The 25,593-nt window shown below is 45.1% G+C and overlaps 1 protein-coding gene across 1 annotated transcript in view; it reads right to left on the bottom strand.

The window, feature by feature from the left end:
- Positions 1-812: 812 nt before the first annotated feature.
- The window catches only part of Esr2 (estrogen receptor 2), a 49,352-nt gene continuing 24,571 nt past the window's right edge, over positions 813-25,593 (bottom strand). Inside the window, exons 5-10 of the mRNA XM_005343221.3 lie at positions 21,542-21,841; positions 17,612-17,750; positions 16,708-16,761; positions 11,526-11,659; positions 3,102-3,282; positions 813-1,856 (exon numbers count right to left, since the gene is read on the bottom strand). Of these exons, the coding sequence (XP_005343278.1) occupies positions 1,670-1,856; positions 3,102-3,282; positions 11,526-11,659; positions 16,708-16,761; positions 17,612-17,750; positions 21,542-21,841 (995 nt within the window). The 3' untranslated portion in view covers positions 813-1,669. The remainder of the gene's footprint in view (positions 1,857-3,101; positions 3,283-11,525; positions 11,660-16,707; positions 16,762-17,611; positions 17,751-21,541; positions 21,842-25,593) is intronic.

A 25,593-nucleotide genomic window follows, 5' to 3' on the forward strand; every position in this document is an offset into this window, starting at 1 on the left:
AACACCCAATCGGCATGATCATTTAATTGCTTACTTCCAAAGAAGAGCCGTTACACATTTTGTGAATTTGCCATGTTCCTAAAAATGTGTCTGAAAACTGCATTTTCTAAAACGTGAGTTCCAGTTGCCATTTCAGAAGGGCTTTCTCCTTAGCTCCCATTACATCCCATTTGAACAAGAGCTAATGAGTTTACTACATTTCTACTTCACACAACCCCCTCTTCTGGTAAGAAAATATTTTAAGCTGGACGGTGATGGTACACGCCTTTAATCCCAGCACTTGGGAGACAGACGCAGGCAGATCTCTGTGAGTTCTAGGACAGCCTGGCCTACAGAGTAAGTTCCAGGACAACCAGGACTACACACAGAGTAACCCTGTCTCAAAAAAAAAAAAAAAAAAAAGAATAAAAAGAAAGAAAATATTGAGACATATAGGTCAGAGAAGTTTTTCTTCTTGCCACAATTACCACTAAATATTTTTCTTTTTGAAAGAGTTAAAAAAAAAAGATGTGTTCAAGTTCTTTGCTTATCCACTCCACACTCTATTGTAAAGAGAAAGTGAGAGTATTCCTTCCAGAGGCTATGCATCATATGCATCTACAGCCTGTAGAATCCTTGCCTCCCATGGGTAGGTGATGCTGCCCCTCTGCTGTGTATTCACAAGGCCTAAAAGAAGCAATGCACTATGACTCACGATGGATAAACTCCATTCTTGCAAATATGGGGCCTTTTACACACATACACGCACACACACAAGAGGTGGGGAGAAAAAGGGAGAGAGAGAGGAAAAAAAACACCAACATAGCTTCAAGGAAACCCAGGTATAAAGAGATTTAAATCTTAATCCATGACAGGTGCACACTCAACAGGCCAAATTAGCAGGCTCTACAAATGTAAACCAAGAAGGACAAATCTACACAGGGATAGCTAGAGGATCTGGGAGGAGGAAGGCGCTCACATTTGAGTTCCACCATTATCCCTCCGGTCTTCAATAGACTTACATGTTACAATGTTACCAGTTACATGTTGTCAGTCCTCACAAGCCTGTGAGGTAGGAATGTGAAAGGAGTTGATTGTCAATCAAGTGGACCAGAAGACACCATTCAAAGGCTGATTTTACAGCCACACAATTCTATATAGTCCATGTCTTATAGAACAGTGGTTCTCAACCTGTGGGTCATGGCCCCTCTGGGGGTCGCATACCAGATATTTACATTATAATTCATAACAGTAGCAAAATTATAGTTATGGAGTAACAATGAAAATAATGTTATGGCTGGGGGTCAGCACAACATGAGGAACTGTATTAAAGGGTCCCAGCGCTAGGAAGGGTGACCGAGGGTCACACTTTCTTCCCATCTATTCCCATCTAATGCCAACCCTTCCAAGTCAGGCTTTTGCCATTCATCCCAGAAGCTTTAAGATGCTTTCCAAGTGGGCAGAGGAGATGGAAGGATGCAAGAAGGACCACATCTAGAACCTTCTAAGGTTATACAAAAGTTAGAACTCTGCATTCAGAGGTACCCCCGGTACAAGAACACTGCAGTCCACCCACCCAGACCCCTGGGACGTGGAATGTGGGGGAAGGGTACATGACCAAGAGGAGCCGTGAGGGTGCCCGGGTCTACCTTTGACCATCTCTGCAGACTGTCCGCCACAGGCCCGGCCATCACTGAGACTGCGGGTTCTGGGGACCCTCTTTGCTCTTACTGTCCTCTGCTGAGCTGCAGTCAGACCCCGAGAGCGAGGACTTGTACCCTCCAAGTGTGTGAGCATTCAGCATCTCCAGCAGCAGGTCATACACTGGGACCACATTTTTGCACTTCATGCTGAGCAGGTGTTCCATGCCCTTGTTACTATGGGAGAGAGAGGCACTGAGAATCCTTCCTTCCGGGTAGCCATGGGGATGTTGAAACAGTCCAAGTCGGCACAAAGCCAGCCCACCCCTCCACACACACATTCCCTGTACTTCTACCCCATCGTTCTGTAGCTCACACATCCAGCGCCCTCTACAGTCTACACTCAAAGGCAAATGTGGTACCCATTTGACCTCCATCTCACCACCCAATGCTGCACCATGGGCTCGTTCATAAAAAGCACGAAAACAAACTGTGAGTAGGCTTCTTCACCCTGGGAGAGCAGAATAACCTACCTCCTTGACTGACCCAGATTGGAACGTACATATCATATCAAGACACTGAAAACTGTTGCCCTTCTTGGCTTGACCTTGAAAGGGTCCTGTGTACCATTTGGGGGTTATGAACAAACTCCAGCAATTAGAGGTGCTCATACGTAAGTGAGGGTAGACTAATATCTGTTCTGCAAAGGGTCACGGGCTGAGCCCTTAGTAAAGAAACAGGAAGGAATCCTTTCCTCCTCCACGTTAAATAAAGTGGACACTGTCCTTCCCCACAGCTCTTATGGCTTCCTACTCAGGCAAGCACGGCCTTCCTTGTCATCTCCTCTCTTCCAGGCTCGGGGCAGAGCTACCCTTCTGAGCAACGCCACCCACAGGGCATCCCTAGCCATCCCAGCCCATCTTCTCCCTCAGGGCACATGCCATCCACCTCCTGACCTGGACTGTGCTCCACCCCAAGCCTTGCTTCCTCAACCTGTTGGGATCTAAGTTCTCTTAGATCTCATCCCAGGTGTCCTGATGTCATGGAAGCAAAGGGACAACTTGGCGCACACCCCCAGTCCTCAGCTGAAGTGTGACCAGGAGAGCCAGGCTTAACATCCTTAGAGAAATGACCCCAGGTCTTGGCCCTGGGTGGTGTTAGGAAGGTGGCAATTCATTTTAGAGGGAGAGCTGCCCATTTTGGGACCCTATAAACAAATTCTAAACCCTAGCAACTACATCCAGGTGGGTCCCACCAGATGCCCCCAAAATCCTATCAGGCACCATGTGAGACTCATTTCAACACCCATGATGCGCCAACCTTTGGTGTAGGTGTGTGCACTGGTGAATTCTTAGTCAAAAGTTTATTCTTCTTTAAAGTCAAATGTTCTACCATATCCACTGCAAACTTGCCTGCATTCTCCCAAAGTTCTGAGCGCATGCCCGGTCCCCAGTCCCCAGAACAGCTTCCCGCGGTTTGTACCTGATGTGTCTGACATGAGAGAGAAGCATTAGGAGGTTGGCCAGGCGAACCGACTGCTGCTGGGAGGAAATGCCACTCTTAGCAATCACCCAGACAAGGGCATCTGTCACTGCGTTCAATAGATGTGTCAGCTTCCGGCTGCTCTCCGCCTCCTGGCTTGCTGTAGTTAAGGGGTACATGCCTGGACAAAGAAAGAGAGCCCCAAAGTCAGAGAAAGGGAAGCCGAGGTCATGTGCTCAACTGTTAAGTATGCCTGGTTCCCCAGGGAGGCGGCAATGTGGGCCAGAGATGCTCTGACTTGCACAGGCACACGCATGGCACACCCTATGTCCCCCGAGGTTCTTCCCCTGAGAGCAAAACCTTATCGGTGTGCTGTAGGGAATCCTGACTGGATACGGGGCAGGCCAGGTGAGCTCTGTGGCCTCACCAAAGCAGTAGGCACTTCAAGTAATTGTGTTGCGCACCTGCAGCAAATGGCTACATGAAGACAGTCAGGGGTCAGGTGAGATCAATATAATTATATAGTTTATCGCATGCCTTTAATCACAGCACTCAGGAGGCAGAGACAGGCAGATCTTTGTGAGTTAGAGGCCAGCCTGGTTACAGAGCTAGTTCCAGGACAGCCGGAGATATTACACAGAGAAACCCTAAATTGTGTAAAAAGAAAAAAATAATAATATAAGCTAATTCTTTACTTCCTTTGAGAATGGCAGTTTACAATAACTAGGTGCAGTCTAAGAAACCAAGGGCTGGGTGGTGGTGGCACATGCCTTTAATCTCAGCAGTTTGAGGCTAGCCTGGTTTACAGAGTAAGTTCCAGGACAGCCAGGGCAACACAAGGAAACCCTGTCTTGAAAAACCAAAAGAAAAGAAACCAAGGGCGACCAAGCATGGTGGCACACACCATTAATTGTATCCCTCGTGGTTGGTCTTCAGTTGCTGTGATAAACCACTGACCAAAACCAGCTTAGGGGAGTAAAGGGTATACCTCACCTTACAGGTTACAGTCCGTGACCAAGGAAAGTACGGGCAGGAAAATGGAGGCAGGAGCTGAAGCAGAAGCCACGGAGAAGTACTGTCTACTGACTTGCACAGCCTGATTCTTAAGCAGCTGATTCTCACGCAGCTCAGGACCACCTGCCTAGGGGTGGCACCACCCGCAGTGGGCTGGGTCTTCCCACATCAATCATTAATCAAAACAACGCCCCACACTTGTCAACAGGTCAGTCTGATGGTGTCAGTTCTCAGTTGAGACTTCCTCTTCCCAGGTGACTCTCACTGGTATAACTTGAGAGGCAGAGGCAATCAGATCTCATTGAGTTCCAAGCCAACCACAACACCGTGGTGAGATTCTGAGGCCGGAGTTCAGTGCACCCGCTTGCCTAACCCCCACAAGGCTCTAATGCCTCAGGCAAATAAATTAACCCTCCAGTGGCCCTGGAGCTGCTGCAGGGAAGCCCCTGTTCACTCCCTCCACACCTCAGACCCTCACCACTACCTGCCCCTCCCCGCCAGGCCGCTCATTCATTCTCCTTGGCAGCCACCCCTCCTCCTCTCATCAAGGCCAACACAGCCCTTTGAGGGCACAGACCCTGCATACCTGTGACCCTGCCCCCATCACCTCCTACATCACCCGACACAGAGGACATGTTTATGTATAGAGAGAACTATACAAGATTCACATAGGCTCATATTTTTGTATATTCTTAGGCAGTCACATGATTGTAACGGAAATAGTTATGTCTATTTTAAGTACATACAGAGAAGAGCATTCTTAAAAGTGTAGAGGATTTTGAGCTGCACATGGTGGTTGTACACCTTTGATCCCAGCACTCAGGAGGCAGAGGCAGGTGGAACTCGGAGTTGGAGGCTAGCCCAGACTACTACATAGCAAGCTTCAGGACATCCAGGGATACACAGAGAGATCCTATACATTATGCTGATGAGATAAACCAGTCACAAAATATCACACTTGTTCGGCACAGAGTAGGGCCCATGAGGTTGGCTTCAAATTTCCTACAGAGCTGAAAATGATCTTGAGCTTCTGATCCTCCTGCTACCCCCCTCTGGGTGCCTCGAGATGACAGGCATACACCATCAATTATTGAGCAACTGCCCCAACTTAGAGCCCCTTTTCTCATTCCACTATTTGAAACTGGATCTAGAACACACACGTCCATACAGACAAAACGGACTGGCGGCTACCCTGCAGAGAAGGAAGGGTGGATGCGATGGTTAACTATCGACTTGACTGGATGAAGAAACCTAGAGGACTTAACCAGAAAGGATTAACTGAGGAGGAAGACATGCCCGGAGGGTGGGCAGCAGCATGGCATGGACTGCAGTCCCACCAGCTGAGCATCAGAGTTCCCCATCTGCTTCCTGGACCACGAGTGTGTAAGCCAGCAGCTCCCACAGCTATGGACAGAAGCTGACCCAAGGCTAACTTTTCCATCATCTTTTCTCCCTTAGCTGCTTCTTATAGGGTACGTAGTGGCATCAATAACAAAGGTAACTTATGCAGCAGGGAGTGGATTTCCTGGCGGTGGGGGTTAAAATGTTTTAATATTGATTTTGGCAAGGACACAGAGCGAACATAATAACAAAAATTGAATCGTAGACTTTTGTTTTAGGACAAGATCTTGCCATGTAGCCCAGGCTGGCCTAGAACTTCCTATACATTCCAGCCTGACCTCGAACTTATAGTTCTCCATAGTACTGGGATTAGACCACCACACACAGCTTGAATTATAGTCTTTAAATGGGTGAACTGGAGTGTCATTAAAATAGCCATCAGAACCCAAATCACAGTAGCAGAAATGCCCACTGGCAGTGTGTGGCTCCCTTCAAAGAGCATGGCTGGTAGTCAGTCATCCTTGTTCATGAGGCAGCCTCATTACCAAGGGCAGACCATGGGTCTCCCACAAGTTTGGAGGTAGTACAGTCCCATACGGAGTCTGGAGCCCACTGTGATCAATTCGTTTGGGAAGAGGAGGCACCACATTTAAACAGGTACCTGCCATGTCAAGTTTTTAGAAGGAGAAGTGTTTATATGAAAAGTCTTAAACTTAAAACCATCCCAGGACACCGGTTTAACATACCCGTCTCTCTAGTCGGAAACACCACACCCATACTTTGGGCATCCACATCCCTGCTCACTGACATAGCACAAGGGGACACACTAACTGCTAAGTGGCAGGCCTTAGACGGGGCCAAGGGACAAGACAGAAGCCCTGCCAACCAGATACACAGGAAGCAAATAGAAAAATGAACCCCCTCCATCCCTAAAGATAGAAACTCCATGATCTATTGTAAAACAAAACAAAATTGCTTTTCATAAGGCTAAAGAGATCTAGTAAAGAAGGGAGGGAGGGAGAGGGCTCTTGGCGCAATATCCCGTACGTCCCAAAGAAAGCAATTCAAGGTCACCCAAATCCCCGCCATTTCCTGGAAACATCTGTGTGTTCCTCCCTCTGGCCCACCAGACATTCTGGAAGCCAAAAATTGTGGAATCCTACATGCTCTAAGGTGAAGACCCAGGCTTTGCTCAGTAGGAGGGAAATAACTCAGAAAATCTGGAGTGTTTTACTTAAAAATCCGAGAAAATAATCATGGAACAATTGTTTTCTGGCTTTGAAGGGTGAAAGGGAATGTGCGTGCTGTTCTAAAGCAAAATAGAACGGTGGCCTGAGTTTAACCTACTAAGTATTTCAATTAATAAAATGTTTTGTTCTTTCAAAAATTGTTAAATAGCCAGGCAGTGGTGGCGCATACCTTTAATCCCAGCACTCGGGAGGCAGAGGCAGGCGGATCTCTGTGAGTTCAAGACCAGCCTGGTCTACAAGAGCTAGTTCCAGGACAGGCTCCAAAACCACAGAGAAACCCTGTCTCAAAAAACCAAAAAAAAAAAATTGTTTAAATAGGGGCTGGAGAGATGGCTCAGCGGTTAAGAGCATTGCCTGCTCTTCCAAAGGTCCTGAGTTCAATTCCCAGCAACCATATGGTGGCTCACAACCATCTGTAATGAGGTCTGGTGCCTTCTTCTGGCCTGCAGGCATACACAGAACATTGTATACATAATAAATAAATATTTAAAAAATTGTTTAAATAAATAGATTTGTTTCTAATTTATTTGTTTGTTTGACATACTGTGTAATCCAGGCTGGCCTCAAACTTGCTATGTGGCTGAAGAGAGGAGAACCTTGAACTCCTCCTGGTCCTCCTGCTGTCACCTCCCAAGTACTGGGATTGCAGGCAAGCACCTCCATACCCAGTTCCCTGTCCCTAGTTTATTTGATTGATTGGTTGAGTGTGGATTGATTGATTGATTGATTGATTGATTGATTGATTGTGGTTAGGTTATTTAAAAAAGGCCAATGGTAATTAACTTCGTGTTTATTCCACTCTGACTCCTAGATCAGATCTCAATTCTAAGGGAAGGTGGCTATAGTTTCAGAGATTCAGGTGACAAGGTTTTCACCTTGTTTGTCATATGTTGTTGGTCTCTCTCTCATTTATTTATTTATTTTGGTTTTATGAGACAAGGTTTCTCTGTGTAACTTTGGAGCATGTTCTGGGACTCACTCTGTAGACCAGGCTGCCCCTGAACTCAGAGATCCACCTGCCTCTGTCTCCCTAGTGCTGGGATTAAAGGCATTGCTGCCACCACCACCCGGCTGCAGCAAGTTCTCTTAATGGTTGACCCAATTTATCAACCCCTGTTTCTCTGTCTCTTGACTGGGATCTGAAAAGAGAAGTATGCTGCCATCTTTACCTTTGTTCCTTTGTATATGAAGTCATGCCGTCCCCTCCCCCAGCAGCTTTTTACCATTTTTTCTGCTCTGGGTGTGGTGGTAGATGTCTGAATATTCCCAGTTACTCCCAACAATGGCACAGGCAGATGACTTGGGATTCTAGGCAATAGAGCCAGGCAGAAGAAGAAAACCTAGGCATGGTGGCACCCTGTTCAGGAAGCTGAGGCAGGAGAATCATGAGCTTGAGGACTGCTTGAACTACATAGCAACACCCAGTTCAAAAGAGAAAAGGAAAAGAACGAAGAGTGGTTTGTCTCCTTCCTGCTGGCTTTGAGCACTTTGATGATGATCTGCCTTGCTGTGGCTTCCCACACGCTTCTCGTGCAGGGGCTTAAGAAAGTATCGTCAAAGCCGTGTTTACAGTTTTCAAGACATCTAGAACATTCTCAACCATGTTTCAACCGCTGTGTCCCCACGTCTGCTGACTTCCCTTCTTTCTCCAAGGCCGTCTGGGGCCCATTCAGAATTTCTGTGCCCTGCCTTGCCTCTTCACACTTCCCATAGGAAATCCAGGCACTGTTTTCACGTCTCCAGAGAGTCTCTTTCATGTATTTCATTCTGTCATCTTTCTGAGTGTTTTTTCTCCTGTTGGAGACCATATTTTCGTCTTTGCATGCTTCCTAATTTTCAATGAGTTATTTTGAGTATTGTGAACTTACCTTTGGGTTCTGGCTAGCATTATATTCTTTGTGTTGTCATTGCCTTCCCCCGCCCCTTGTATGTGAGTATTCTCATAGGTGGGGGTGGAGTGGTGGGGGTAGAGGGGATGAAGGGGTGGTCAATGTAATGGTCTCTCATGGTCTCGCATACTAGGCGAGCAATCTTCCAACTGAGCTACATCCCCAGGCCCCTGTAGTCAGTACTGAAGACTGACTTAGAGACTTTGCCCATAAGCAGGTGAGAATGCCTTCAACTATTCTTAAGCTTTGTGCTAGATTGTAGCTAAATTATTTCACGATATTTTGACAATCTGGGCTTGCTTTTATGTTTTATTTGGTAGCCTGTACCCCGGGGCTAACTTTACCCCGTTACTGTGGCAACAGCCTCCTCAGTGTTTTCTTATCCCAATGTCCAGGATGTTACAAGTTTTCCCAAGCGCCTAGAAAGAATGTGAGCCGCTCCTTAGCCAGTGAGAACTTCAGAGACCATTTCCCCTCGCGCTGTGCCTCAAAACATTAGCAGGTTAATTAGCACTCAGCCAAAGCCTTAAAGACCGCCACCTGCAGACGGGAGATGCTGCCTGCAGCCCTGTTCCTCCCGCACCCCTCTCCCAACAACGAACCCTTGACTGTTCAGATTGTTTCAGTGGAGGACACCAACTGATGTTCACCAACTTAGTCCTTGCTTTGGTTTTTGTTTTATTTTTAAATTAATTGCTGCAAATAACCAGAAAAAGAGGTGCTCTTGAAAACCCTTCAGAGCTAGCCACTTCTTTCAATAGTAGACCATTTCCATAAGAAAAACCAAAAAAGAAAAGAAAAAAAAGAAGGAAAAAAGGAAGAAAAAAAGAAAGCAAATTCCAATTTCCCACAGCAATGTCAAACAGAATAAATTTGCTGTGACTACCAAGTAAGCAATAAGGTTTAGTAAAGATTTTCAAAAATTTGGATTTACCTTAAATTTTAATGATTTTTCTGCCCAAAGTGGCAATTACATCCCACAACCCTCCTCACCTCCTACAAGGGCAGCTTTATCAGATGCCGCAGGAAGAAGGCCAGAGCTGCCTTGCCCATCTACATACATAGAGAGGCTGCTCACAGCTCTGAGGATACAATCTGACATCTAGAAGATGCCAAGCCAAACAGCAGGCTCCTTACCTGCTGCTTACCTACGTGTCCTAACGACAAACAAATCGCCTTCTGAGGAGCACATAGTGGCTCTGAAAGGGCTCTAAATCCTTCAGACTCCTTCTTCAGCTCTCCTCACCCTTCCCCTTCAAGGCCTAGCCCACTCTCCGCTCTAGATTCTAGAACCCACCACTGACGGCGTGCTGTGCTCTCCCTGAGCTACTGTCTGAATGTTCTCCCAGTCCACAGAGAGGACGCCATGGAAGTACCAGCCCTTGAGAGCTCTGACAGCCACAGACAAATTTAAAAAATCATTCAAACGTGTTAATCGCATAAGCCAGGACTCATATTTTGCACTTTTCATCGTAATTTTCTGTTATTATGCCGAGCTGGGGCCAAGGGGAGCTAAGAGTGATAGCAAGCACACTCAACTTACCTAGCGTGGGGCAAAGCTCTGGGCTTGATCGTCAGTTTCAAAAAACTGTTTTAAAAAGCCCTCCAGGGCTGGAGAGATGGCTCAGCCGTTAAAAGGCTAGGCTCACAAACAAAAATATAAAAAGCCCTCCACATTCACATCTTGTCATTATTCTCTAAATACAGCATAACCACCATGTACATGCGTGTGCATTGGGTCAGGTGATCTAAGTATCCCAGGGATGTCAAGTATGAGAAGCTACACACGGGGTGTAGATGGGTACCACTCCATTTAATATAAGAGATGATGGCACCCACTGATTTCCTATTAGAGTCAAACACATGGATACTGGAGAGGGGGGAGAGAGAAGGAACAGGGGGCACTGTCTCCTAGGTCTTGGAGAGAGGAGGATCCTGCTGATTATTCTTATCTTCCTTGTATGGTTTTCTTCCATCTAAATGTTGTCCCTGATCACCAGATATTGTTTATATAAGAAAAACTAGGAGAGCCAAAACATCTACTCAGCTCAGACCCTGTCCTCATCCCCCATCTCCGAAGTCAGTCCCTCCTCTTTTCCCTCCCACATGGTCTGTTTGGGCTCACTTTATCTGAGGACACCCTTGCCTCCGTCTTTCTCCATTTTAGTCATTCCTCCCCATGGGGAGTGGGTATGACCTTCCCATAATACACTTCTGCACACAGACACTCCCCCAGAGTTGCCTGCGACCACTTGAAGTTCTTCTCTGAAGACCCCAGTGTCCTTCTGCGGTCTCTCCCACTTCTCCGCGCCTCCACTCTGTCCATCTGTGTACCTCAGTCCAACACCAAGATCATGACATTTCATAATTTGCTTTCTGTTTCTCCCAATACCAAGCTATTCGACCATAACCTAGATGTTGGTACTGAACAAATGAATGGTTTGTAAAAGTAGAAGCTGAAACATTAAATACAGATGATATGTGTTAGCCAGGTGAAATACCTGTGTCTGGCTAAAGAAAGACTGGAGAGTAAATACCTTTAAATTATTCTTTTTGTTTGTTTGTTTTTGTTTTTCGAGACAGAGTTTCTTTGAGTAGTCCTGGCTGCCCTGGAACTCATTCTGTAGACCCGGCTGTCCTCAAACTCAGACATGGCCTGCCTCTCTCTGCCTCCCCAGGGCTGGGATTAAAAGCATGCAACACCACATCCAGCTTCTGAGCCGCTTTTCAAATCCATTGCTCATCCAATAAATAATTTATATGCAAGTTAGCAAACATTAACTACAGTTAAATCCAGGTAAAACGGAGAAGTCAGAAGTGAGGCCGTTCTCCACTTTCTAAACCAAACAAAAGTTCGGCACTCTTGACCGCCACACCGGCTGGACAGTCTTTCTCCCCGAGCCGTACACGGTGCAGGCGCGGTTACTCACTCGAGTTGAGGAGGATCATGGCCTTCACGCACAGATACTCTTTGTGCTGGAGTTTCAACTCACGGAACCTCGATGTCGTCGCCAGGAGCATGTCAAAGATTTCCAGAATCCCTTCTACGCACTTCCCCTCATCCCTGCAAGAGTTCATTTGGGGATTGAAGGAACACACAGCATTAGAGGACCATCAAGAGATGACACCTTAGGCGTCATCCTGCACATCCCATGACTATACCGAGGTATTAGGAAGAGCACACTTAACAAGGGGAAGTCACTAGTACTGAGTCCATATAGGAAAACAAGGGATGCGTGGGTGTAGGCTCAATGGGGGGACCCTTGCCTAGCTCTCAGGAGGCTGTGGGGTAAATCCTGAGCATTGAAGAGGGGAACACACAACACACTTCCTAAAAATTCTTAAAACAGTTTTTTTTTTCAGGCCAAAGTGTGCACCAGGGCTGCCTGTTTCCTTCTACTTCATTGCAGAAGGACTTCTTGGAGACACCATCACGAGCCTTTGGCTTACATACAAATCATGGTAGTCAACCAGCCTTGCTGGAAGTGACTCGGCGTATTAAAAGTGAGATCCCACACTCTCCTCAGGAAGTTCCAGTGAGGGGGTCTGTTAGAGCCAAACATTTCAAGAAAAAGAGACTTTCATGTCTTCACACATAGAGGGCTGAACTTAGACGCGGTCTAGAAGCCAAGAGACATGGAAGCAGCATTTGAAGAAAGCAAGTGTGACAGAGAAATTACAGTTGAAGGTGGCTTAGTCAGGGAGGAAACAGACATGGGGGCAGGTGACACTTTCTTACTTTGACTTCCTGAAGTGGGCTTTTTGTTTATTTAGGTTTGGGGTTTTTTGTTTTGTTTTATTGAGATAGGGTCTTACCATGTAGCCTAGGCTGCCCAGCTCCTGGTCTCCCTACCTCCACCTCTGAAATGCTGAAATTACAGATATGGGCCATGACATCCAGCCTGAAGATGGTTTTTAAACAAAGGTTTCAGACAAACCCTTTAAGGATGCCTTATAGGCATGAGCTGTTGCATCTGTCTTTGAAATAAATGATTACACATGAAAGAGAAAGCATCATTTTCTATTTGCACCAGCTAGACACACATTATCCCACCCCACTGTTCTCAAAACTGTCTGTTCTCTCCAGCTGCAGAGTTACTAGGGCCTTGACTAACAATTAGATGATTTTGTACAAAGTCCTTCCAGTTCCTGAATGCAGCCCACGGCAAAGGGGATCGTGGCAGAAACGGGTGCCTGTGGGGTCTGCTTTTACTCTCTAGACTATGAAGGGAGGTCGAAGTAAAGCAGCAAAAACAAACAAAAACCTGACTGTGCACTGTCTGCTCTCATCCCCAAACGAGGTCATGTCCAGTGGATGTGGCATTTTAGGAGAGAACATCTGTAGAGGTCCTGTGAACTGACACCCCTGGATGCTACCAATCTGGCCTGCTAGGTGTTTGACAGCAACTCATCAGGATCCTGCATTCCACATCATTCATACACACACAGAGACACACACACACACAGCCACAAGCATGCAACTGCTCACTTTGGCAGGTCAGCATGGGAACTTCTGAAAACAGCTGCATCTTCCTGCCAGTGAGGAGCTAAGGGACAAAACACCGGTGTCCCCTAGAACTAACTCACAGGTAAAAACCATCTGGGAGAACAAGAGCCCTGGGCAAAGAGGACCAAAATCTACACAAACCCTGCTACTCCATGTGCCCCATCTTCATACTTCCCCCTAACCTCCTCCTCAGCTCTGAGTTCCTATAAGGGTGGCAGGAGCCCTGAACACAGTGAGTGGAAAGGAAGTACCTGCACACGGAATGCCCCTTGTGCCTAACTGTCACCCCACTCTGCCTCTTGAAGGGTCACTGCTCGGAATCATAAGTGCTGAGCTTCCAGGTATTTGATAGCTGAAAAGCTGATCTGAATACATCACAAAAGAGGAAACGAACAGACACTAACACCTGCACTGATGCTTTCATTTTGTTTTGGTTATTTTGCCAGTTTTGAGACAGAGTCTAATTTGTAGCCCAGGCTAGCTTCAATCTTGTGACTCTCCTGTCTCTGCCTTCCCAGAACTAGTAGGTGTGGGGGGGGGGGGGCTCCAATGCCCAACTGTGAATTGATGGTTAATAGTTTGACTCTTTATTCTTCTCTAAAATTCAAACTCAAGTGCAGTTATGTACAGTTATATAACATATGCTTGTGTGCACACACGCATGCATGCGCTCTCTCTCTCTCTTTCTCTCTCTCTCTCTCTCTCTCTCTGTTTCTCTCCCTCCCTCCCTCTTACTCCCCCAAAGGATAAATCAATTCAGCTGAAATCAATCCTATTTTCTAGAAGTTGCCACCCATACAAAAGAAAAGGCACTAAATATCAGGATTAATACCCATTTCCACAAATGAAAACATTCCGTTGCAATAAAATTAATGCTTCAAATCTACGTTGTTTAGGTATTGGAGCACCTGAAGCCCAATACACATTGCAACTTCAAGTAATCCACACATGTACCTTATAGAAAAAGTTCCAGTCTAAGCAACCTAAAGAGCCAGGCCTGGCTTTTTTCCTTCTAGCAGGTGAGACAAGCAACCATCGCATCTCATGTAGGTTTCAAGTACTTTTGATGACATCATAGGCTATAGAATCCACATCCATTTTCAGAAAATAAACGAGCCGTGTAGGGACATAAAGTGCACCTCCCAAGTGGCTCTGAATAACGCCCTGCTTTGAAATAAGTCATGCCAAATAAAGTGAGGAAGGACGGCTACAAACTGATGAGCAGATCCATGCCATTCATCTCACAGTTAGGGATTGAAACCGAGTTAGCAGTAAGAAGGCAGGGGCAGGGATGGAGAGATTAAAGATAGAGGCATGATTGGAATGTTAGCAAGCGACACGTCAGTCAGTCAGCCTATCTAGAGAAGTACACTTCAAGCTAGTGTCAAATAAAGATCAAATTAGCAATCACATTACTTAATTGCTTTTTTCTTAAAAGAAAAATAACCATTTGATACAATGGCAAAATACTGAGTGGGCTTGTCTTGCTTTGCCATTGCCTATTTTCCGCCTGCATCTTTATTTGCTGGATTTCACACCAGTTTATCTCTGTAGGTGTGGCAACTGGACAAGGGTAAGAGCCCAGTTGATGGCTAAGCACATGGGAGAGACTTCATAAATATTAAACCAAAATGAAATTACTTGGCTACAAAGGGTAAATTAAAATTTGGGAGTAAAAGTCTATGATCTTCAAGAACATTCAGCTTATCAATGCTGAGTATGAATGTAGCCCCTAAGAACATTCATAGCCATAGGCACCGAAGAGGCCTATCGGGGTTCAGGGTGGGCTCCCAGCCCAGCTCCAATGTCCAGTGACAGCTCTGAAGACAGTTTTCTGGTGATGCTGGCACAAAAAAAAAAAATGCCAGTATGCACCGTTCATTTAAATTACATTGGATCTGAATGTCTGTGTATGTCTATCTGTGTATGTGTATATGTGTCTCTTTGCCTGTGTGTATGCATGTGTATATCTGTTTGTATGTATATACGCCTTGTATGTCTCTGTGCATATGGGTATGTGTGTATGTCTGTCACTATGAATGTATGTATATGTATGTCTGTGTGTATGTGTATGTCTGTCTGTAAGTATGTGTATATCTATGTGTATGTGTATGTCTGTGTATATATGTGTGTGTGTCTGTGTGTATGTCTGTAAGTATGTGTGCATGTGTATGTCTGTAAGTATGTGTTTATGTGTATGTCTGTGTCTGTGTGTTTGTATGTGTGTGTATGTGCATGTGTACGTGTGTGCGTTACAGTTAAAGGTAAAATAGTTTTGTAGAGTTAGTGCTCACCTTTCACCACATGGGTCTGAGGGATCAAACTCAGGTCATCAGTCTTGATGGAAAGTTCCTCTACCTGACCCATCCTGCCAGCCACATATAGATTTTTCAGCAAATAGAAGCTCAGGTTCCACACCGGAGCTTCACATGAATTTGTTTCTGATGGATGCCCAAAGAACTACCTTGTTATGAGCAAGGCCAAATCACTGGGTTTTCCCTTCAGCCTCAGTACACTCGTGGTTTCTGTTTCATTTTGTTTTCTATAGAAATCTTGATGAGAATGAATGGGCACAGGTAAGGGGATCAACTCCGTGGTAAGGGTCTGCTTAGCAAGCAAAAGGCTCTTGGTCTTATGCCCAGCACCAAAAATAAACAAAAAACAAAAGCACAACAATAAAAAAAAATGTTTAGTGCTTGCATTCATGTGAAACCCCCGTGAAGACGCTCTGGCACACTGGGCAGTGGTGGCGCACCCACACTGAGGAAGGGGAAGGCTAAATTTACCCCCAGACATGTTCTCCAGCTACTGACTCGGTTACTGAAACACGAGATTTGGCCTCCACCTCGAAATTGAAACCAAAAGTAAAATCATTTTAACTCCACTACACGTCGATGGGTAGAACAGCTAACGTAGCAGGATTATATGTTTAAATGTGTGTGTTTGTGAGGCAGAGTGAACGGATGAGACAATGGCCAGGCTGGGCATCTGACCTTTCGGCTTGACTGACAACCCTGAAGTGACAGGAGGAGCGGGTTGAAATAGAATAGGTCACAGGGCTGATGGGCAGAAATAGAACAGATCCTAAGGCTGTGTTCTAAGGCAAAACAACAAATTATGAATCAATTTGCTTTTGGCCTTCTCTTTCCGTTTCTGACTCTCTTTCCCACGGGGGCGATGCGCTATGTGTACGGGACTCTAGATCCCCTCCTCTCCACAAGCACTCACTACCCCGCCTATAAATCAATCACCTCACTTCCCATTTCCTTAACTGAAGACCTCGAATGAGGAGCGGCGTTCACTCCAAAGTAGTTTTTGGAAAGATTAAATAAGGCGACACAATCAAGTTCTTAAGAGAGTACCTGGCACACACCGGCTAAAAAGTTAGCTACGTGACGGTCAGTGGAGGGTCTGGTACCTGCCCCACTGCTCTGGCCTCCCAGAGCCTCCCTCGCCCGGTCACCACTTGGGCTTGCTCCTGCCCAAGCCACATGCCATGCTGCAACTCTTCCCACAGGGTCTGCTCCACCAGAACACCTCCATTACTCAGACCAGTGCTCTCTGTCAAGGCCATCCATGACAGCAGGCAGAAGGGATGCTGATACCTTGGGGCAGCACTCTTCGTCTGCGCAACGTGCCAGTGAGGGTCTTCGGATGACCTACGGTGGTAACAGGATGACGATGCAAGAGTTGGGGCGGGCACTTTAGGCTCACAGCACCAGGCATCCTCCTGCCCTTGTGCCCGGTCTAACGTGCTGAACACTTAAATGCTAGTCCTTTTCTCGTGGAGATTTTCCAAACCACTCAGAGTTTTCCATTCTTCCCTATAACAAAGCTTGACTGTTGGTGAACAATTTAGCTTCCGTAAACAGTTCAACTGAATCAAGGTTTAGCTCCTACTGTCTGCCATCTTTAAAAGAAAAGGAAGTGCGACTACTCTGTTAGACCATGTCATGTCCCCACAGCACGGCCATGTCCCAGTGTCTGTCAACTTTCATCTGGCCTTAGTAACAAGCCCTCCCACCACGTTTTCCAAAATGCTTCTAGAGATAAAATGGCACGATGAGCATTAAAGCTATAGCCCATGAAAATAAATTTGGGGAGGTCGTAAGAATTTTATCACCTATCCAGAGACGTAACTTGTCACTCAACAGTGGGACAACTTAAGAATATAACGGGAGAACAGAATTTCTAAAATAAATAATAAACAAAACTCTGTTGGCTGTGCACTCGGTGGCCAACACCCTACAGGAAACAGTCCCCTGCCACAGCCCTGGCCTGCGACTGTCGATGCACCACTGACTGGACCGGCTCATGGGACATGACCCCTGGTACCCATGCCCTCTTCTTGGTGGGCTCTTGACACACTGAAGGAGGGGATGGTGTCATCACCCCCTAATTGCCCTTTCAGGTGTGAGAATTTAATTGCAGCACCTAGGGCTTGGTTCCCACTCACTTTGCTTAGTCAAACAGATCAGAAAGGAAATGCAAAGCATTTTTTTTTCTCACCTATCCAGAACGAGGTCTGGAGCAAAGATGAGCTTGCCCGGGTGGTCGATAGAACGCCACATCAGCCCCACCATTAACACCTCCATCCAGCAGCTTTCCAAGAGCCGGACTTGGTCCAGCAGGCTGAGCTCCACGAAGCCTGGGGAAACAAGAGTCCGTGAAACACACCTCACCCTCAGCAACCCGTTTCTGTACAGACAGAACGGCAAGTCATTAAACGCCAAGGAAACCCAGACAACAAAGGGAGGTAATCAATCAGTGTTTCAAAGAGGTGATTCAAAGTATTGCTGGTAGAAGGAGCCTCAGCTGTAAAACTTGCCATTTCCAGCCTCCGACCCCTCCAGAAAATAAGCAAACTCTGTTTAATATTTCTAAAGAATCACTGGTTCCCCCAGACAGATGCTAGAAAGTGCCCAAAAGGCAAAGTTAGTCTTGTTAGCTATGGCTATACTGTCCAAATAATTCCTGAGCCCTGCTGAGGAAACCAAAGCTCAGCTGCCAACCAGAGGGGCTGTCTGTCTGTCTGTCCCAATGCATGGTTTGGAGGGTGGATGGATGGGGTAGGTGGAGTCTAGATGACTAGGGGTGGAAGGTCAAGCAGAGAGTGTCGCCAGCCCCTGCAGAAAGCCAAAATAGATTTTCCAAACATTGAACACTTCCCACGCAGAATTAGGACTGTTCTGGGTGGGGTAGCTGTCTCCAGGTGATCCTATTCTGAAGAGCAAACATAACAACCAATGACTTGAATTAGTCACAGCACTGAAAGGAAACACAGAATCTCTGGGGAGCAAATGCCTTTAGCACAAGGCAGAGGACATAGGAACTTCCGTAACACACACGCACTGTGCGAACACAGCAGACAAAGGCACAGCCTTGGAGTGAAATGGATTCTGGTTTTAATTATCAGCGCGCGCGCGCGCACATGTGTGCACATGGTCACATACTAGACAAGTGTTCTACCACTAAACTACATCCCTATCCCCTTCCCCCAGATGAGTTCTTGTCAAATCTGTTTTTCTTGTAGGTAGAGTGGAAGTGACCTTGCCTCCCCCTGGGAATTTCCTATAAGTGAGATCGCGTATACATATTTTACCAGTGTTCCTACAATACAAAGCTGCACACGCTCAAGTCTTCAGATAATGGTTCTGTAAATGTGCACAACGGAGAAGTGAATGGAGCATGAATGTAAAGATGGAGAACTCCGAAGCTGGGGAGACGGCTCAGTCAGTAAAGGGCTTGCTAGGAAATTATAAGGACCTGAGTCTGATCCTCAGTAACTATGTGTTATGCACTTACAATCCCAACACTAGGGAGAAAGAAACAGATCTCTGGGGCTCACTGGACAGCCATTCTAGCCAATCAGTGAGGGAACCTGTATCAAAATATAAGGAGGGCAAGCAACTGAGGCAGATGCCAGTGTCAACCCCTGGCCTCTAGAAACTTGTGTGCAGCAGGCATGAACACACTCATACACATGTATGCACCACACACAGATGGACTAATCCTTTCAGAGCCACATGGTTATGCTCAGTTCCAGTCCTGATACATGGACACCCTCCAGTGTCACTCACAGTCATATGTAAGACACCTACAAAATCTTTCAAAATGCTGCGCTTGAAGAAAGATTAATTGAGTGGGGGGAGAGCCAAATGGCTTCCCCTAGTCAGGAATCTCTCATCTCCATTTTTCCTGTGAGATCCTGCAAATGGTGTTTGGAAAACACGTGAAATAAAAACTAGAGGAAAGAGCGTTGGTGTTTTTCTTCTCTGGCAAACAGCAGACAAAATGAAATAACTCTGGCAAAGGTGGAGACACTAGACAAAACAAAGCTGGAAAGGAGATCTCCAGAAAGCTCAGAAGGCGTGGGATCCAGCCAGCAATGGCCACCAGAGACCGGTGCACCTGGAGACGTGGCTTCCAAAACTCTTCCTCCATCTACTCAGACAAAGCTTTACAATTTGCCTAAAACAGTTACTGCCCCCGCTGCCCCATGGCCATGGGAGCCTTGGCCTGGCTTAGAATTCAGAAAGTGTGTGTGTGTGTGTGTGTGTGTGTGTGTGTGTGTGTGTGTGAGAGAGAGAGAGAGAGAGAGAGAGAGAGAGAGAGAGAGAGAGAGAGAGGTCTATTTATTTCTTATATGGTTGTAGAAGAAATAGACGGCCCACCCTGTAAGACCCTCATCTCAAACCAGAACAAAATGTAGGGCCATGCCGTGTCTCAGCCAGTAAAACTGCCTTTCATGCAAGCCTGATGTTGAGTTGGATCCCTGGGACAAAGGTCGAAGGAAAGATCTGACCCCTGAGAGTTGTCCTCTAACTCTGCACAGGTGCCACGGTGCACGGACGCTCACACACACACACCACATACACACGCACATGCACACCAGTGACAATAGCAATGGTACTACTAAACATATGCTTATAATAATATTTTTAAAAATTGGTGCATTTAATAAACCTCACCTATTCAACATCCTAGCTCAGTCTATCCTACCTTACACATGCTTAGAATAGAATACGGTTGGTCAGCTTACAGATTGGTAAAAGCATTTGATACAAGGCCTGTGTTCTAATAAAGCATTGAATAGCTCAAGTGATCTCTTGACTCTTATACTGAAGGAGGAAAGCGGAGAGAGTAAAAGTGCCTATTTCTAACCGTCACACCCACAGTGAAGGACTGAGAGCTAAGCCATCGTAAGCTGGGGACTAGGGACAAATGGGCCTGGGACATAACGACTTTCTAGGAGGAAAAGGTGCATATTCTGCATGGCCGCATTTTGATAGCAGGAAGATTTACTGGCCCGTTGGTTCACAATGCTTCAACTGCTGATTTACTCTATATAATACCGATTCTTTCTCTACTGGAGTCATGTTTTATAAGTCCCTGTTTAGCATCTGATAACTCTTTTTTTAAAATATTTATTTATTTATTATGTATACAATATTCTGAGTGTATGCCTGCAGGCCAGAAGAGGACACCAGACCCCACTACAAATGGTTGTGAGCCACCATGTGGTCGCTGGGAATTGAACTCAAGACCTTTGGAAGAGCAGGCAATGCTCTTAACCTTTGAGCCATCTCTCCAGCCCCCAATCTGATAACTCTTATACTCCTACGTGAAATTGGCTCTATCCTGTCCTGAGCTGCTATGCCCTTCTCACCAGCTGAGACATCAATAGCCAGAGACTGGTCAACGTGGAATCCACATTTCTACCTTTAACCAGGCCCTAAGACTCTAGACTTGCCCAAGTGACCCTGAGTCCAGTTCCAAAGCCTGGGTAGGTCCCTTCTCAGACCACACCTGGGCACAAGACGTAAGCAACAGGCATTGTCTGCTGGAGATGTGACCATTATCAGTGTTACAGTGTGTGCAGGATGAGTCTGCGAGACAACAAAGAGAGTCAGGCTCTATACACTACTTCCTGACCTACTCTATCTGATAAAACTTAAGAGTCTGGGAATTCTAAACAGAATCTAAAATCCAGGACATATTAAGGTTATATATGCCAATATATAGGACAAAGAAAACACCATTGTTATGTTACAAATTTTGCTGAGCAGTTAAGAGCAAGTGCTGCTCTTGCTGAAGACCTAAGTTCAATTCCCAGCACCTAGGCTGAGCTCAGTTCCTAGCAACTACATTGAACATCATTACCTGTAACTCCAGTTTCAAGGGATCTGACATCTCTGGCTTCCTTGGGCACCTGCAGTTATGTTCATATATCTCCACACAGGTGTGCACATAATATGTGTGTGTGTATGTATATGTATATATATAATCAAAATTGAATTTAAAAATCTGATCTATAAAAGGTTACAAAACAAAATGTCAAGCAAACTATTCTATATCCAGATGAAGTTCACTGTCCCCAAAATGAGAGGCAGGCCTTGTCACAAATAATCAGAATGAAGTCAAGAAGCAGAGACCTACCAGGGATTTTCTTGGCCCAGCCAATCATGTGCACCAGTTCCTTGTCGGCCAGCTTAGTGAGGGACATCATCATGGAGGCCTCGGTGAAGGGCATGCTGGGACGGCTCACTAGCACATTGGGCGGCTCTGCCTCCAGGAGGGTGAGCACCAGCTGCTCTGGGCTCAGGGTGCTCAGCAGTAGCTCCTTCACCCGGGGCACATGGCCACTGTTCCTCTTGGCTTTGCCCAGGCAGTGCACCTGCTCACCGGAACTTCTCTGTCTTCGTACTATTCGGTAGCCACACCTTTCTCTCCTGGACCCTAAAGAGGAGAGCAGATGACAAGTCCAGTGGTTTCTCCGCCCAGATTCCAGCTCACCGAATAACCAGTCTAAAAGCGATGAGGGGCTGAGGGTGTAGGTGAGTAGGTTAAGTGCTCGTATGCACAAGGCCGTGAGTTCGACTCCCAGGCCCAGCACTGTAAGAAGCAGCTATGTTGACAGCAGTGTTGATACCACTGATTTCATTCCATTTTTATATTTTGGAGTCTGTAGGTCATGGACAAAGATAACAACTATCTGGATGTATTAGCAACATAACGTGTTTGGGAACTTCTGCTCCGTTTCAAGGTTATCACTGGCTACCGAATCTGTTTCTCTTCTAAAGTGCACTGATAGACCCCAGGTTCAAAGATATGAAGTTAGGAATTTTTCTCAAGTAGAGAAAATAATGAAAAGTCAAGACTTTAACATTGCTATTTCCAGATAGCAAATAACACACGCTAACAATGTTTTTAAAAAGTTTATATACATGTACGTACTTATCTTTTTATATACTTACACAAAGAAATATATTTCAAATAAATTAACTGAAAAATCCTGGAAAATACAAAAGAAAATTAATTTCTGTATAAATTCGGTATTTTTTCTTTAATGCTTTTTATATTTTATAAACAAAATTAGAATCATAGTTTCTACACTATTTCATAAACTGCTCTTAATCTTATTGAAATTAAGGCTGGAGAGCTAGCTCAGTGAGTAACAGCACCAGTCACACAGCTTCAAGACCTGAATTCAACACTTAGAATTCAAGTAAACAAAGCCTTACATGTCAGGGGTAGTGGTGCATGCCTTTGATCCCAGTACTCAGGAGGCAGAAGCATATGGATCTCTTTGAGTTAGAGGCCAATCTGATCTACATAGTGAGTTCCAGGACAGCCATGGCTAGATAATGAGAACTTGTCTCAGGACAACAAAAAGGTGTATATATAATTACATTTGTTATCCCAGCACCCCTACAGAAGACAGACACAAAAGAACTGCCCAGAAACCCACAGTCCAGCTAGCCTAGAGAATGCAGTGCCAAAAAAGGACAAGAAAGACATCGCCTCAACAAGATGGAAAGAGAACACTGACTTCCAAAAGTTGTCTGAGCTCCATCAATGCGATGTAACCCATATGCAACCTACACACGCATAAACACACAACAATAAACCAAGTTCACAACCTGAAAAGCCCTCCAGTCTATTACTATATATTAACATTTACTTTTAAAAGCCAGTGTTGTTCTGGGCATAGCTGGAACCCAGGCAGAGCCTCGAGGGTTATGACAAATGCCAGGCCAACTTGAGATATATCGTAAATTCCAGACCAGACCTTTACTCCTATAGGGTAAAGGAGACCGTACCTCAAAGAACAAAAGCTAAAATGCCCCATGCTGATGTAAGTCTATGTTACTATAGTTTCTTCTTTAATTATTGCAGTGAAAATGAGACTTGTGGGTGTGCTCAATTACTACTTTATAATAAATTCAAAGTTAACTTGTTCAAACAAGCCATACAGACATTAAAAATTTTATAGCTACTACTTTCCAAAATATTTAAGAATTCATAATCTAACAATAATTTAAGGACCTCCTCTTTTCTCATAATATTATTGGGCATTAGTGTTACTTTTAATCTTTGTTGGTCTTAGGAGTGAGTAAACAGTCTTTTCTTATTCTGCAATTTTAAAATATTTAGCAATGTTCACAATGTTTGCCCTTTGTATTTCTCTACTTGTACGTTGCCTATTTTTTTAGGCGTGTGTGTACAAGACAGAGTTTCTCTGTGCAGTCCTGGCTGTCCTGGAACTCATTCTGTAGACCAGGCTGGCCTCGAACTCATAGAGATCCACCTGCCACTACCTCTCTAGTACTAAGATTAAAGGCGTGTGCCACCACTGCCCAGTTTGCCTATTTATTTTTTATCCCTTGCTTTTCTTAAATTTATAAAGGCCCTTTGTATAACTTTGCACCATGCAGCCTCTAGCTTGCCTTGTGTGTTTAACCTTTGTTCGTGGTGTCTTCTGCCATAAAAAGCTTTAATTAGAGGCTGGAGATACGGTTCAGTGGTTAAGAACACTGGCTGCTCTTCCAGAAGACCCAGGTTCAAATCCCAGCACCCACATGGTAACTCACAACTGTCTGCAACTGTAAACTGTAATTCCAGGGGATCCGACACTCTCACACAGATATACATGCAGACAAAATTCCAATGCACATATAATAAAAGTAAATAAATCATTAAAGAGAAAAAAGCTTTTAATAAATGGTCAATTTGCTTTGCATCAAGATCATAAAAGTATTCTCCTTTATCGTCATAAAGATTCGTGTGGTTAAAATCTATCTGGAATTAAACACATGTTTGTATTATGTGAAGTTGATATTTCATGTCACAGTCCCCAAATAGATAAACAGTGTTCCCTGTGCTTGTTGTATCATGAGCTTTTTCCTGCCAATTTTGAGTGCCTGTCAATCATATTTATTTATACAGGTGAGTTATTCTCAATTCTCTACTCAGTTTCACTGATTTGTATTTCCATGCCTGTGCTAGTACCCAAATATTCTTGTTATTATAGGCCTATGGATCAGAACATAATGAAATTATGTTTTTAAAATGATGACGGGGAAAGCCAGGAGTAGTAGCGCAATCCTATAATTCCACCATGCAGGAGGTAGGGGCAGAAAGACCAGGAGTTCAAGGGCAGTTTTGGCTACCTAGTGAATTCAGGGCCAGCCTGGATGCACTGAATGAGACTGTAAAAAAATGTAGAGAAAATGCATTTTTTGTGTTTGAGGCATGGTCTCATTCTGTAGCCCAGACTGGGCTCAAATTCCTAGAAATATACCTTCCTCAGCCTCCCAGGAATTGTTGGGATTAGCCAGAATCCCTGGAAAAGATATTCTGATAGTTTTCATTATTTGAGTATATAACCCATTTTTATTCATTTGAATATATAAATATATTTGAATATATGCACACACACACATATAATATATATATATATATGCCTTTTTGTTAATATTCAGTACCTCCTGGTTTTTTCCTTTATTTACTCCTTGAAAGTTTCAAACATACATATAAAATGTTTTAATCAAATCTATTCCTCATTCCACCCCTTTGTTTGAGTTTTAAAATAGGGTCTTGAAATGTAGCTCAGGCTAACCTTGAACTTATGTAGTCCAGGCTGGCCTTGAACTTACAACAGTCTTCCTGCCTCCACCAACCAAATGTTGAGGATACATGTGTGCCAGAACACCTAGTTCTCCTTGAATTTTGAGTCATCCTCCCAGCTGATTGACAGGAACACGACCCATCTAAATCTGAAAGTAAACTGAGGACACTAGGGACTGGAGAGATGGCTCAGCTATTAAGAACACTTACTGCTTTTACAGAGGAACCAGGTTCAATTCTAAGCATCCACTTGTTGGCTCACAACCATCTGTAACTATAGTTCCAGGGGACCCAATGACCTCTTCTGGCCTCTAGGAGCACAAGGCACACACATGACACACATACATACAGGCAAATACCCATACACATGAAACAAATCTAAAACCAGCTCGGGACATTTTCCACTAAACGATAATTGAGAAGCCACACGGCTCATGTGTGGTGGAAAGGAGGAAAAACGACAGTGAAAATGTTGACCTTTAAGAAGTAATTGTGTAGCCGGGCGGTGGTGGCACACGCCTTTAATCCCAGCACTCGGGAGGCAGAGGCAGGCGGATCTCTGTGAGTTCGAGGCCAGCCTG

This window comes from Microtus ochrogaster, chromosome 1 (genome assembly GCF_000317375.1).
Source record: "Microtus ochrogaster isolate Prairie Vole_2 chromosome 1, MicOch1.0, whole genome shotgun sequence".
Classification (NCBI taxonomy): domain Eukaryota; kingdom Metazoa; phylum Chordata; class Mammalia; order Rodentia; family Cricetidae; genus Microtus; species Microtus ochrogaster.